The sequence below is a fragment of the Ylistrum balloti genome, unplaced genomic scaffold (genome assembly GCF_031769215.1).
Source record: "Ylistrum balloti isolate Yb309-2 unplaced genomic scaffold, AGI_CSIRO_Ybal_v1 Utg369680, whole genome shotgun sequence".
NCBI classification, from domain to species: Eukaryota; Metazoa; Mollusca; class Bivalvia; order Pectinida; family Pectinidae; genus Ylistrum; species Ylistrum balloti.
In genome coordinates this window covers 1,552,174-1,565,720 of record NW_026781921.1, presented here as the reverse complement: position 1 = coordinate 1,565,720, position 13,547 = coordinate 1,552,174, and the positions used below count along the sequence as shown (strand labels likewise).

Here is a 13,547-nt window from a genome sequence, read left to right as displayed (position 1 = left end):
TCAGAGGTAGACAATACACATGTACTATAATGGATACATGTCAGAGGTAGACAATACACATGTTATAATGGGTACATGTCAGAGGTAGACAATACACATGTACTATAATGGATACATGTTAGAGGTAGACAATACACATGTCCTATAATGGGTACATGTTAGAGGTAGACAATACACATGTCCTATAATGGGTACATGTTAGAGGTAGACAATACACATGTACTATAATGGGTACATGTTAGAGGTAGACAAAACACTCTTGTGACTAGAGTCACTACTGGAGTCTGCCCATGTGTTGTTATCTTAAACATTAACTAATGTCATTGGCTTGGAATGCATATAGTTATGACAGCTACTACTTTTGTTACTATTGCTTTTAAAAGGCCTAAACCGCCTTCTTTTGTCTTTTCTCGTCAAACTTTTCTTCCTCTATTCCTCTAAGAATTCTCTTTCATGCGACATAAAATTTACAACTCATTGAAAGAAACCCAGTGTACAAAGAAATGGAAAGTAACTTCACCACACAATACAGGAAACATTACATACATATAAGGTAGACTCGAGTCTCCTGAAGTTATGTTCATTTGTTTTACATGTAAATTAAATCTTCATCCTTATCTATCAATCAATGCTTAGTTCTATTTATCTTACAACAACTGTAACAGAACCATGTTATACCCACTGATACTGATCACTCTTAATTCCTGGTCCGTGTGGAAGTTAGAGTGGTCGTAGTGTGGGAGAAACCATGGTAACCAGTAATAGGCAACCACTGCATCGCCCGACCACCCAAATCCACATTGTTGTTCAGGTATAGTGTTATTGTATCTGTCAACTTAACAACTTACAAACAGTTTTTCAAGTGCAAATCTAGCCAGCCAACAGTTGAGGAATGACGGCACAAATAAATTTCTAAACAGCATAGGGTAGCATGCCTATCAACAAAAAACAGACATCAATAAAACATTGTTAACAAATACTTCTACTCGAAATGTAACAATGTATAAATATAATTAATGTAAAGTGTTTCATGTGCGGGAAAATAACAATCAACATCAACTAAAATCTAATCATATTTGTGAATTTAAGTATCTGCAAGTCAACATTTCACGATATTTTGACATATTAATTTTGTACAATAAAATTATGAAAACATCAGTTGCAATTTTCTTTAAGGGGTCATCACCCTTTATCATAATCTTGTTGGCCTTACATATAAATGCTTTTGAAGTTTCCACTACAGCTTTTAATCATATAACTTTACTATTTTGACTTGAAAGTGAATCAATAAAAAAGATGAAAATAAACACTTGGCTAAAGTTACTTTCCTTAGCTGAAATTCAAATACAAGTATATATGTACATTTTTTTAGGATGATCAATTTCACACTGGGAAAAATTAATGTTTTTGCCAGGAGGGAAAAAATTTACAATAAATGCATCTAACACAAACTGTAAAATAAAGAAACTTTATCTATTTTAAAACAATTGTGAAAAAAAACTTTTTTAACTTATATTAATCATGTTTATTGGCCTTGATAGAAGCACACGAAGGGTCTTACTATGGGAGGAAACCGGAGTACCAGGGCATAACCAACAAGGTAGGGCAGTTGACCAGGAATCCAACCCCGGACATCTAGGTGACAGGTGAGTGCTTTACCATTGCACCACCCCACCACACAAACTGTAGGTTTCAATGGAGTTAGAACAAAACTGTTTATAATGCAATTATGCAAAGATGAGATTATTCCAGTCGGGAAACTTACCGTGAAAATGAATGGTGCTGAGCAGATAAACTCGAGGATAAAGTTAGACTGAAGCATGGTGTCAAACCTAGACTGGTTTCCCTGTTATAATATAGATATACATTAAAGCCGCCATTATCTTTGTCAATAGAATTATATCTAATATTGGAGGAAATCATACAATGTTTAAAAACAAACACATTTTGAAAACTGTTTTTTATTTACTATCAACCTTATCTGATTTCATAGAGAAAAAGTGTTTAAGCTAAAAAGGCTGTACATCCAAAGTCTCATGAATACCTTATCTAAATAATAACAAATTAGATGATACACTATACAAGTCAGGCTATGAAATCATCCAATCACCATCATCATAATATTCTTAACAGCCAATCAACACAGAAAAGGCAAATATTAGAGTCAACAAACACTAGATGTAGAATTACACAATATTAAGCAATGATGTCATATAAAGATAAAGAATTTTCTAATTAATTTGTATAATTGATGTTATTTTCTCTAGTTAGAAAAATAATGTTAAGTAAAGAGATGAGTAATGAGGAATTTTAATATCAAATCCATTCTTTATACTTTTATTTTCTTTGCATTTTTTCTGCCATCTCTTTAGATAATATGTCATAATAATGTATGAGAAAATTGAAAAGCAAGTTTACTCTTTAACTATTTCTGTGGAGATTAGGAAGAATACGATTTCAACCACAGCTTGAAGACCATCAGTGAGCTAATTCTGTGGTGAATTAATTTCAGACATTATGTTTAAGCATTAACATTTCCTAAAATTACTCAAAAGATATAAAACAAGAAAATTATCATGTGACTACCATGTGTCTTATAATACAGAAAATAGTGTATTTGATCATGTGACTGGTGTGTGTGTGTGTGTCCATTACTACAGAAAATAGTTTTATTTGATCATGTGACTGGTGCGTTTGTCTATTACTACAGAAAATAGTGTTATTTGATCATGTGACTGGTACATGTGTCCATTACTACAGAAAATAGTTTTATTTGATCATGTGACTGGTGCGTTTGTCTATTACTACAGAAAATAGTGTCATTTGATCATGTGACTGGTGTGTGTGTGTCTATTACTACAGAAAATAGTGTTATTTGATCATGTGACTGGTGTGTGTGTCCATTACTACAGAAAATAGTTTTATTTGATCATGTGACTAGTGCGTTTGTCTATTACAACAGAAAATAGTGTCATTTGATCATGTGACTGGTGTGTGTGTGTGTGTGTGTGTGTGTGTGTGTGTGTGTGTGTGTGTGTGTGTGTGTGTGTGTGTGTGTGTGTGTGTGTGTGTGTGTGTGTGTGTGTGTGTGTGTGTGTGTGTGTGTGTGTGTGTGTGTGTGTGTGTGTGTGTGTGTGTGTGTGTGTGTGTGTGTGTGTGTGTGTGTGTGTGTGTGTGTGTGTGTGTGTGTGTGTGTGTGTGTGTGTGTCTATTACTACAGAAAATAGTGTTATTTGATCATGTGACTGGTACATGTGTCTATTACTACAGAAAATAGTGTTATTTGATCATGTGACTGGTGTGTGTGTCCATCACTACAGAAAATAGTTTTATTTGATCATGTGACTAGTGCGTTTGTCTATTACTACAGAAAATAGTGTCATTTGATCATGTGACTGGTGTGTGTGTGTCTATTACTACAGAAAATAGTTTTATTTGATCATGTGACTGGTGCGTTTGTCTATTACAACAGAAAATAGTGTCATTTGATCATGTGACTGGTGTGTGTGTGTCTATTACTACAGAAAATAGTTTTATTTGATCATGTGACTGGTGCGTTTGTCTATTACTACAGAAAATAGTGTCATTTGATCATGTGACTGGTGTGTGTGTGTCTATTACTACAGAAAATAGTGTTATTTGATCATGTGACTGGTGCGTTTGTCTATTACTACAGAAAATAGTGTCATTTGATCATGTGACTGGTGTGTGTGTCTATTACTACAGAAAATAGTGTTATTTGATCATGTGACTGGTACATGTGTCTATCACTACAGAAAATAGTGTCATTTGATCATGTGACTGGTGTGTGTGTCTATTACTACAGAAAATAGTGTTATTTGATCATGTGACTGGTACATGTGTCTATTACTACAGAAAATAGTGTTATTTGATCATATGACTGGTACATGTGTCTATCACTACAGAAAATAGTGTTATTTGATCATGTGACTGGTACATGTGTCTATCACTACAGAAAATAGTTTTATTTGATCATGTGACTGGTGCGTTTGTCTATTACTACAGAAAATAGTGTCATTTGATCATGTGACTGGTACATGTGTCTATTACTACAGAAAATAGTGTTATTTGATCATGTGACTGGTACATGTGTCTATTACTACAGAAAATAGTGTTATTTGATCATGTGACTGGTACATGTGTCTATTACTACAGAAAATAGTTTTATTTGATCATGTGACTGGTACATGTGTCTATTACTGCAGAAAATAGTGTTATTTGATCATGTGACTGGTACATGTGTCTATCACTACAGAAAATAGTGTTATTTGATCATGTGACTGGTACATGTGTCTATCACTACAGAAAATAGTTTTATTTGATCATGTGATATGAAAATAGTGTCATTTGATCATGTGACTGGTACATGTGTCTATTACTACAGAAAATAGTGTTATTTGATCATGTGACTGGTACATGTGTCTATTACTACAGAAAATAGTGTCATTTGATCATGTGACTGGTACATGTGTCTATTACTACAGAAAATAGTGTTATTTGATCATGTGACTGGTACATGTGTCTATTACTACAGAAAATAGTGTTATTTGATCATGTGACTGGTACATGTGTCTATTACTACAGAAAATAGTGTTATTTGATCATGTGACTGGTGTGTGTGTCTATTACTACAGAAAATAGTGTTATTTGATCATGTGACTGGTACATGTGTCTATTACTACAGAAAATAGTGTCATTTGATCATGTGACTGGTACATGTGTCTATTACTACAGAAAATAGTGTTATTTGATCATGTGACTGGTACATGTGTCTATTACTACAGAAAATAGTGTTATTTGATCATGCGACTGGTGTGTGTGTCCATTACTACAGAAAATAGTGTTATTTGATCATGTGACTGGTACATGTGTCTATTACTACAGAAAATAGTGTCATTTGATCATGTGACTGGTACATGTGTCTATTACTACAGAAAATAGTGTTATTTGATCATGTGACTGGTACATGTGTCTATTACTACAGAAAATAGTGTTATTTGATCATGTGACTGGTACATGTGTCTATTACTACAGAAAATAGTGTTATTTGATCATGTGACTGGTACATGTGTCTATTACTACAGAAAATAGTGTTATTTGATCATGTGACTGGTACATGTGTCTATCACTACAGAAAATAGTGTCATTTGATCATGTGACTGGTATGTGTGTCTATTACCTGGGTATTACAGAAGATAATTTTATTTTAACAGGTGACAGGTGTGTCTAATATTGATAGAGAAAATACTGTTATGAGATCATGTGACTATTATTACAGAGAATTGTGTTATTTGAAATAACTACAAAAACCAAGCTATATTCCAATTAAAAAAGACACAATACAAAAAGTTAAAAACAACAAAAAACAAAACCAAACAGAAATCCTAATAGGAAGAAAATCTCACCTTTGCAATAAAAATAAATATCAAAGCCTTTACAAAACTGGCCAAGGAGAGTACAACCTGTACAATCCATAAGGGTAGGGGGCGGTATACCCACAGCAACACATGCCTGTTAACACAACACAGTCTACTACAGAACTAAAACATGTACAAAATAAAAGATCTACAAAAAAATCTTTCCACAAAACAAGAAGATAACAGAATCAAAATAGCATGCTGTATGGTTGTTTAAATGTATGGTTTGAGCCAGTTCATAGGGATTCAATTTTGTATATGTCAATCAACTTGTATTCATATATACAGGTAGGTACCATCCATTTTCTGAAATTTTGACTTACTGTAAAAAATGTTTGCTGGTTATCTAACTTTGCACTATCTTTAACTAATGAATATCTTGCAAAATTAAATCCCTCGCAAATAATATCAACTATACAGTATCTACTGCATAAAATCAAAGCTGAAGTTTTCAAAATAAAAATAAAAGTTACTTGGTATACAAGTTCTGAGGCATACAAAACAAGATGTCAAGGGGCCATAGCAGTCACCTGAGTGAACTCACAAAGGGAGACATGTGGAATGAATGTGTAGTAGAGAGAAGGAAACAAGAGAAATGGTGACCCAATTAACTTTAATTAACTTTATCTCCTCCCCTAATGGAAATGTGAGAACATAGGGTCATGAAATCTACCATCTAGGTTAAGTCCCTCTAGACCGTTATATCTATCAAGACTATTTTGATTCTACCTTATTTGGGTATTGAGAAGGCTACTTTTTTAAAATTTGAGTCAATTTGATACTTTTTGGCCCTGCCGACCAGCCCCTGGAGGTCAGCCAGTCATATGTGTATATCATCAAACTGTTATCCTACACTAATAATTCTAACCAACTTTAAACTATTTCTAAAAGAAAATTATCTAATTATGCTAGAGAATGTGATTTTCCTACATAAATATTACAGTAAACTCTATCCCCTCTCCAGGGGGAAATGTAAAACCTTGGGGTCTTCAGTGGAAGTTTTTTGAAATTTCAGTCAATTTGACATTTTTTTGTTCCCACCACTCAGGCCCTTTGAGGAGGAGACCTTACAATTTACAATTTTGGTTTACTTTTAACCATGAAAGGTTTCTGTAAAATTTCAGTATAATTGGTCCAAGGAATTTCCAGAAGAAATTGAAAATGTGTAAAGTTTAACAAAGCATGACGAACGCTGGACTAACACTGGACATTGTCAGACAAAAGGGGATTGCAATATGTCACCATGAGAATTTGTCATACATTCACACTACCTACATACATGCAAAAATAAACAACAACACAAATATGCAGAATGACGATTTCATGTTGTAGCAAACACCAGTCCCAGTTGTTCAAATGCTGGTTTAAGATAACCGCAGGTTAGCACAAATTTTAAAACACTAATCAAACAAAATTGGAAATATTCCTTATGATTTCTGAGCTATAGGTTTGTTGAAACAAGTCAGATTGACATGTTTTGAGTGTTTATTTTACATTTAACACTCTTCTTTTATCAATGGAAGCAATTTGAATGTTTCACTTAACATTATTTAACTCTAACTAACCTTTGCACAACTTGAGCCATGCTTGGAAACCCCAAATTTTCAAGGTTCCGGGATGTTTTTTCTTCTTCTTACAATTCAAATACACATTGTGTATAATTTGAAATATTTACAAGTTAAAGAATATGATGTCTAATACTTAAACCTTGGACACTGTAACAAAACCTTGGCATATAAATAAAGGACTACAAAAATAGAGTGTAACAGGCAACAGGTGGTTGTTTAAACCAAAATCTGTGCATAAAATACTTCAAACACAATCAACACTAATACATGCTGCAGGAATAAGATTTTCCGATTAGATTCCAGACTAGGTTATGTCCAAGCATTTGGCCAGGAAATGCCCCCTCCCTCCAAGTATCCCATAGGATATGATGGAAGAGGATCATTCTTTAAACTGATAGCCAGAAGATAAGAGGGTTTCACATATAACATATCCTCAATGACCAATGAGAGGCTCTCTCCATCCAAAGAAGTACCAGTATATACCTCATGAATATTCATAGCAGTATGTAATTTCAACATTGCTTTAAAGTGTGAAATGTCATTAGCAGAGAACACTGAAACTTCCTTCAGCCACCTGACAAGAATAGTAATTGTCCAAAAACCTTTTAATTTTCGAATAACAACTCTTAGTTTTTTGGCAACCTGGTACCATGTAAATTCCAAACAACTTGCAGGTTTGCCTAACCTGAATGTTTTTTTCCATTTCAAATATTTTGAGTGTAACTCTGTCCCCCGTCACCCTCATGAAATGAATATCAAAATATCAAGATGTTAAAGTTCTTGTATATTAGATGTAGTCAAATTCAGACTGACTGACCTATTCAGAATGGTTCTGGCCCTTCTTCCCACCAAAAAAGCAATGAGGAATCATCCTTGTCAGTCATAGTGCTGTATACAAATGTTTGCATCACACAGAGCACTGACTGATTATTAATTAAAACACAGATTATGTACACTGTGACAGTGTTATTGAAAGCAATAAAATTATTATGTAAAATTAACAATAAGCTACCTGGTAGGAACTAAGGTAATAAAATACACCAGTGATTATCATTGTCCTGTCTCAGACTGCTCAAAAAGAAAGATAGGGATTTGTGCATGCTGTTTACACATTGCTATGGATATTCATGAGGTGAAAACCTCTTTTGATGAAGATTGTCTCTCAATGGTCAGCACAATTATGTGAATCCCACATAAGTTTTGGGCTTAGTGTAAAGGCATGAGAAATATGCAGAGATAGTAAAGAAGTTTGTCATGATTCTGGGGCTAGGTAACCAGATTACCTGGATATGGACTTTCATGAAGTGTAGATAATACATTCAGGATTACATAATTAGGATAAAACAACAAAAGTGCAGTAAATACCAGTTGATGGCTGCAGAGGAGTGAACCATACCGTCGTCCTGATTAGTAGGGTTGACATCAGGTAGGGTATTGTTCAAGCATGCCTCACCTCCACTGTAACAACAGAACACAGTATACAACAGCAATTCAGGATGAAAAAATTGGGACAGAATCCAACCTTCATACATAAAAAGAAAGATTTTTAACAATTTTCTCTATTTCCTTTACTGGGCCCCACCCCTCCTGCCCCAGGTGGCTTAGATCCACTGTGTGTACAAAATTGATTTTAGTTTAATGACACATGCTTAAGACCATCTTACGACAACATCCAGATATTTCTCCAGAAGAAGAATTTTAAAGAATTTGCTCTATTTTCCCTACAGTGCCTCTCCCCTCCCTCTACCCTCCTGCCCAAGGAGACTGAAAAAATTAAACAAAATTGATTCTCCTACATCCAAAAATGCTGTAAACCAAATATAAGAAAAATTCAATCATCTCTACAGAAGAACAAAAAATTTCCCCTTTTTGGCTCCATCCCCTCAGGCCCCTGAGGGCTGAGAACCAATATTTTTAAAATACCAACTGTGTTTTCTTCCCCTAAAAAAAGTTGACACTGGACACCGGACCAGGTCAGCTAATAAATCAATGTTATTGTCCCATAGCATGCCCATCACATGATCTGTTATTACAGATCATATGTGGGGAAACTATGAGCTATCTGAGTATTCAGTTTAAGTGAGTTTAAATGTTTAGTGTGAAATTTGGCCGGGACCAATGAAATACTTCAAACTAAACACAGTTTTTGAGGTACTTGATATAAAAAACATGATTATATCTGTCTCATAAAAATATATAAATCATGGAAATTTAGCAATATTTATTTGACCTAATAAAATGCCACTAACCTACCTCATGGAAAAGCTGTATGTCATTAAATTTATTGTCACACACAATTAAGACATAATTGAACTGCGAGAAGGTTCTCCTAACAAGATTATGGTGCCAGGGTAAACTAAAGCTGTTCCGCTCAGGAAAACACTGTAACATGTTGTGTTTTACGTACCAATGATATGTTGTGTGGTCATCTAGTTGAACTCGGAGGAAGTAGAGACAGCACATCAAAGACTTAATTGTAATGTCGAATATTGTACCTATCAATCCTGTGGGCAAAGAAACAATGTTGAGTTCAGACAGTCAATTTATTTACCAGTTACTCAGGTAAATGTTTCTCTGCTTTTGAGGTTGTAAACTAAAATAAAAGAATTCTCCATCATCAGATGGAAATTTATGTGATCTGTATTTTTAACACTTTATCTATCATATTCAAAGTTTAGAGATTTTAAACCTGAAATATCTTTGTTGTGAGGACCAATCAGTATAGCAATAATGTGACCTGATTTTTGAAGCCTGATTTTCCTGACCTTCTGTATCCCACACATCTGCTACAATATGTACCACTATCAAGACATGCAGCAAACCAAATATTTGGGTTTGTTTTAATTTACTTGAAGAACAGTTATTTTCAAGTTTTAACTTATACCTTTAATGATATCAAGTTAAATTACTTGTTTAAAAAAAATGAAGTAATTGCCCTTTTGCAGCTTTTTTTTTATGGTCAAGTTTTTCCAAATGGCTGCAGATGGACAACAGTAGGATATAGAGTTTACAAATAGTGACTGTAACTTTGACATTGAAATCCAAGTTTTGTTTCATAAACAAATGTATAATAATGAGCTTTATTTATTTTCCAATGATATATCTTTATTGTAGTAAGACATCTCACCATAATGGTGTATGCTGCTCTTTACTAAACTTTCAATGGAAAGTTAGCTCTTTGTCAGTGTAATGTTACCAGTCAAAGTGTAATGCTATCAGTTTGTGATATTTCAGTGTGATAACACTATAAAAACAATTTTCAGGACAATCCAATCAGCTGTTGACAATGCCTTCATCCCATTGCAGTAGAGTTGCAAATACCTTACTTACCAATGAAAACTTAAACAAAAAAATAATTTCTTAGAAAAGTGAAGGACCTTAGTACTTACTGGCTTTAGAATTCCGAACAATGACCTTACGTAGTCGTCCACGAAACGACACCTCATGACTGAGGTCCTTGACAGGAGCAGAGCTGGAAATTACAAAGTTTTATGACAGATTCGCTTCATGATACAAATTAAGAAATAACATTTGCTAATTGATGAGGTTCTATTCCTTCAAATAAATGAGTGAGAGTAATATTTCAAAACTGAAATCTGTAACCCTGGTAATATAGGTAAAAGATGTATACACATGCAGCTCTAAAATTACAGATACAAATGAATGCACTCTTCAAATGCTACCACTTAATGAGTAAATGTTTCTATGGAATGGTAGCCCTGCAAAATAATGGAAAATATTGCTTAAACTTTCAAAGATTCTGTATTGTATCTTACAATAATAAGAGACTGATGCAAGCGATGAAGAGAATTTATATATCATAAAACTGGAATATAAACAAGAACTTGCCAGTACTCAGCATATGTAGTATCATGTTTAGTGTGCAGTTAAATTAAAATTAATTTTGTGAATTCACGCATGAACAAATATAAAATATATAGCACTCATACAAAATGTATATTTTATGTATTGCATTATATCTTGGAATTTGATTCACATTCAAATGCAAATGAATGAACTATAACATATATATTTTGAAGGTGGAATAGATGTATTCTGAAAAAAGTTAGAAAAAATTCAGAATTCTAAGAATTTATTGAAATATCTACACAACAAGAGAAGATAAGTAGTGCAAACGATTGTTTACTCACTATAAACACTGATGAAAGTTATAATGAAAAATATAATATTCAGAATATGAGTTATGTTGTGAAATATTTCATAAGTTTTAATGGTTCAAAGTATCATATATATCCTATAATAAATCCAAGGAGTCAAGTATTTCATAACTCTTTCCCAGGGGTGGGCTTATCACAGGACAATGCATAGTATTTGTTTATAAATCTACTGAAGATTGAAAGATACGGATGGGCTCACCAGGTAAGGTTTAGGTACATAGGGACTAAAACTCTATATATATAGTTCAGAACATAATCAGAAAATATCTTAAATAGAGAAAACAAGAGTCTCAGTGAAACTGATGAATGCTCCCCAAAACAGATTTTATTGGACATAAAAATTTTAACAAATGGGAATAATTCTGTAAATAAGGGGTCACAGACCCTAAATTTAGTATACTGCATATTATCTTAGTAAGATAAATGTATACACCAAGTTTCATTATCCTACCTTAAATGTAAGCAAAGCTATGCTCTGGACAAGATATCTTTAACAAAGCGCAATAACTCTATAATTGAGGGATCAAAAACCCTGAAGTTGGTAAACTGCACATCATCTTAGTATGTCCAATGTACCAGTATACACCAAGTTTCATTATCCTTGCTTAACTGTGGGTGAAGTCATGCTCCGGACACAAAAGGATGGACAGAAAGATGGACGGACAGGTGGACAGACAAGGCAGTGACTATATGCTTCCCTGAAAATCTTGAGGACACATAATGAGTGGAAAGTTTGTCTGTTGAATACCATATTTCATCTGTCAAGAACACTGTAGGAAAGATGTGAATGATAGAGGATTAAAAGAACTACAAGCATTGATGTGGATTTACATGTGACTTGATATCCTGAATACATAACAATGGATTCATGGGCTTATTACAAAACTACGACATTACCATTGTTTGATTTTCCACAGAACAAGATATGGTGGGCTTATTAGCAGACAGGGGACTAAGGGTTCAATAGCAGGAAAACCTGTCACCATCAAATGTATTTGTTTTTTCACCAGTAAAATTCAGGATTTCTCAGTGAATATTATAATATTCGTGGAGAAAATCCCAAATAAGTTGTGTACCTATTATACAAAACAACTAAAAGATTTCATTTTTCTTAATTCCAAATAGTCAAAAAAAAAAAAATATATATATATATATATATATACGGGTACTAATTTGACATGACGGGTACTAATTTGACATGAAGTTTACACACTACAATAATGTAATATGATATTGATACTTTCAAATATACTAATAAAATTTGAAATTTAATTGATACATGTCACAAGTTAAAGTATCATAACTTAAGTTATTAAAGCAATTCCATCCTGTTACATCAAATACCCTACAATAGCAGTGTTCATATGTACAAGTTGAAATTCATTTCAGCAGCTGATTATTTTTCTAGGTGAATTTTCTCACATTTATGAGATGAAACTTACTAGATAATCAGTTGTCCCCCCTTGATATTGAGGTAAACATGCCTTCATTGATCTTTCTTTAAATGAACATGTTTAGATCCAATTTCTACAAACTTTACTTTGATACTATAAAATTACCATGGTTAAAGAAAGAGCAGTGGTTTTACACCAATTAGGATTTCCATCCTCTTTTCCATGCCACTGACAGATAATGGTATAATAAGGTATTAAAGTAAATTAATTAGTTAGTGTATGACTACAGAATTCAAATCTATGTTAATTAGAGACCACACTGTTTAATGTAAAGTCAAGGAGAACTCAGAATTTTACCCATGTACTGGTGAATCTACAGCTATAGAGCCCGACTGTCGAACTCGACGGAATAACTTAGAATTTCTCCGCTTCCTGAAAGTGAGTATTTTGTCTGAACATATAATTTACACATGCAAACATACACATAACATCATAGATATGATCACTAAAAACTGTCCTGCAATAAACCTATACTATCTGTGACTCAATGTTTGAGGCTTCAGTCACTCTCACAAGACGATGGAAAAACATTTGCTGTTCTATTGAACAACAACAGTGATGTAAAGGTTTATTGCCTGATAAATAGAATGACATGTCCCAAACTAGTGTGTATTGCTGGTGCATTTTGTAGGACACATGTTAAGGAAGACATAACACCAGGTAAATTACATAAACACCTGTGTGAACCTGTCTACATATCTTACTAATATTTAATTTCAATAACAACAAGGCAGTTTTAATATTTAAAGCGAGTATAATAACACACATTTTATCTTTATAAACCTATTAAAAATGAATTTATGTGTCAACAATATCCTAAACATTATTTAATCAACAATGGTAAAGAACAATTTTTTTTTATAAATGGTGGACGAAACCATTATCTGCATATACGCTTATTTCGCAGTA

General features: G+C 33.4%; 1 protein-coding gene across 1 annotated transcript in view; it reads right to left on the bottom strand.

Moving 5' to 3' along the window:
- Positions 1-13,547, bottom strand: part of LOC132564611 (potassium channel subfamily T member 2-like) — a 44,270-nt gene that overhangs the window by 22,928 nt on the left and 7,795 nt on the right. Inside the window, exons 3-9 of the mRNA XM_060229261.1 lie at positions 12,936-13,010; positions 10,396-10,478; positions 9,414-9,510; positions 8,372-8,464; positions 5,427-5,532; positions 1,766-1,846; positions 849-935 (exon numbers count right to left, since the gene is read on the bottom strand). Of these exons, the coding sequence (XP_060085244.1) occupies positions 849-935; positions 1,766-1,846; positions 5,427-5,532; positions 8,372-8,464; positions 9,414-9,510; positions 10,396-10,478; positions 12,936-13,010 (622 nt within the window). The remainder of the gene's footprint in view (positions 1-848; positions 936-1,765; positions 1,847-5,426; positions 5,533-8,371; positions 8,465-9,413; positions 9,511-10,395; positions 10,479-12,935; positions 13,011-13,547) is intronic.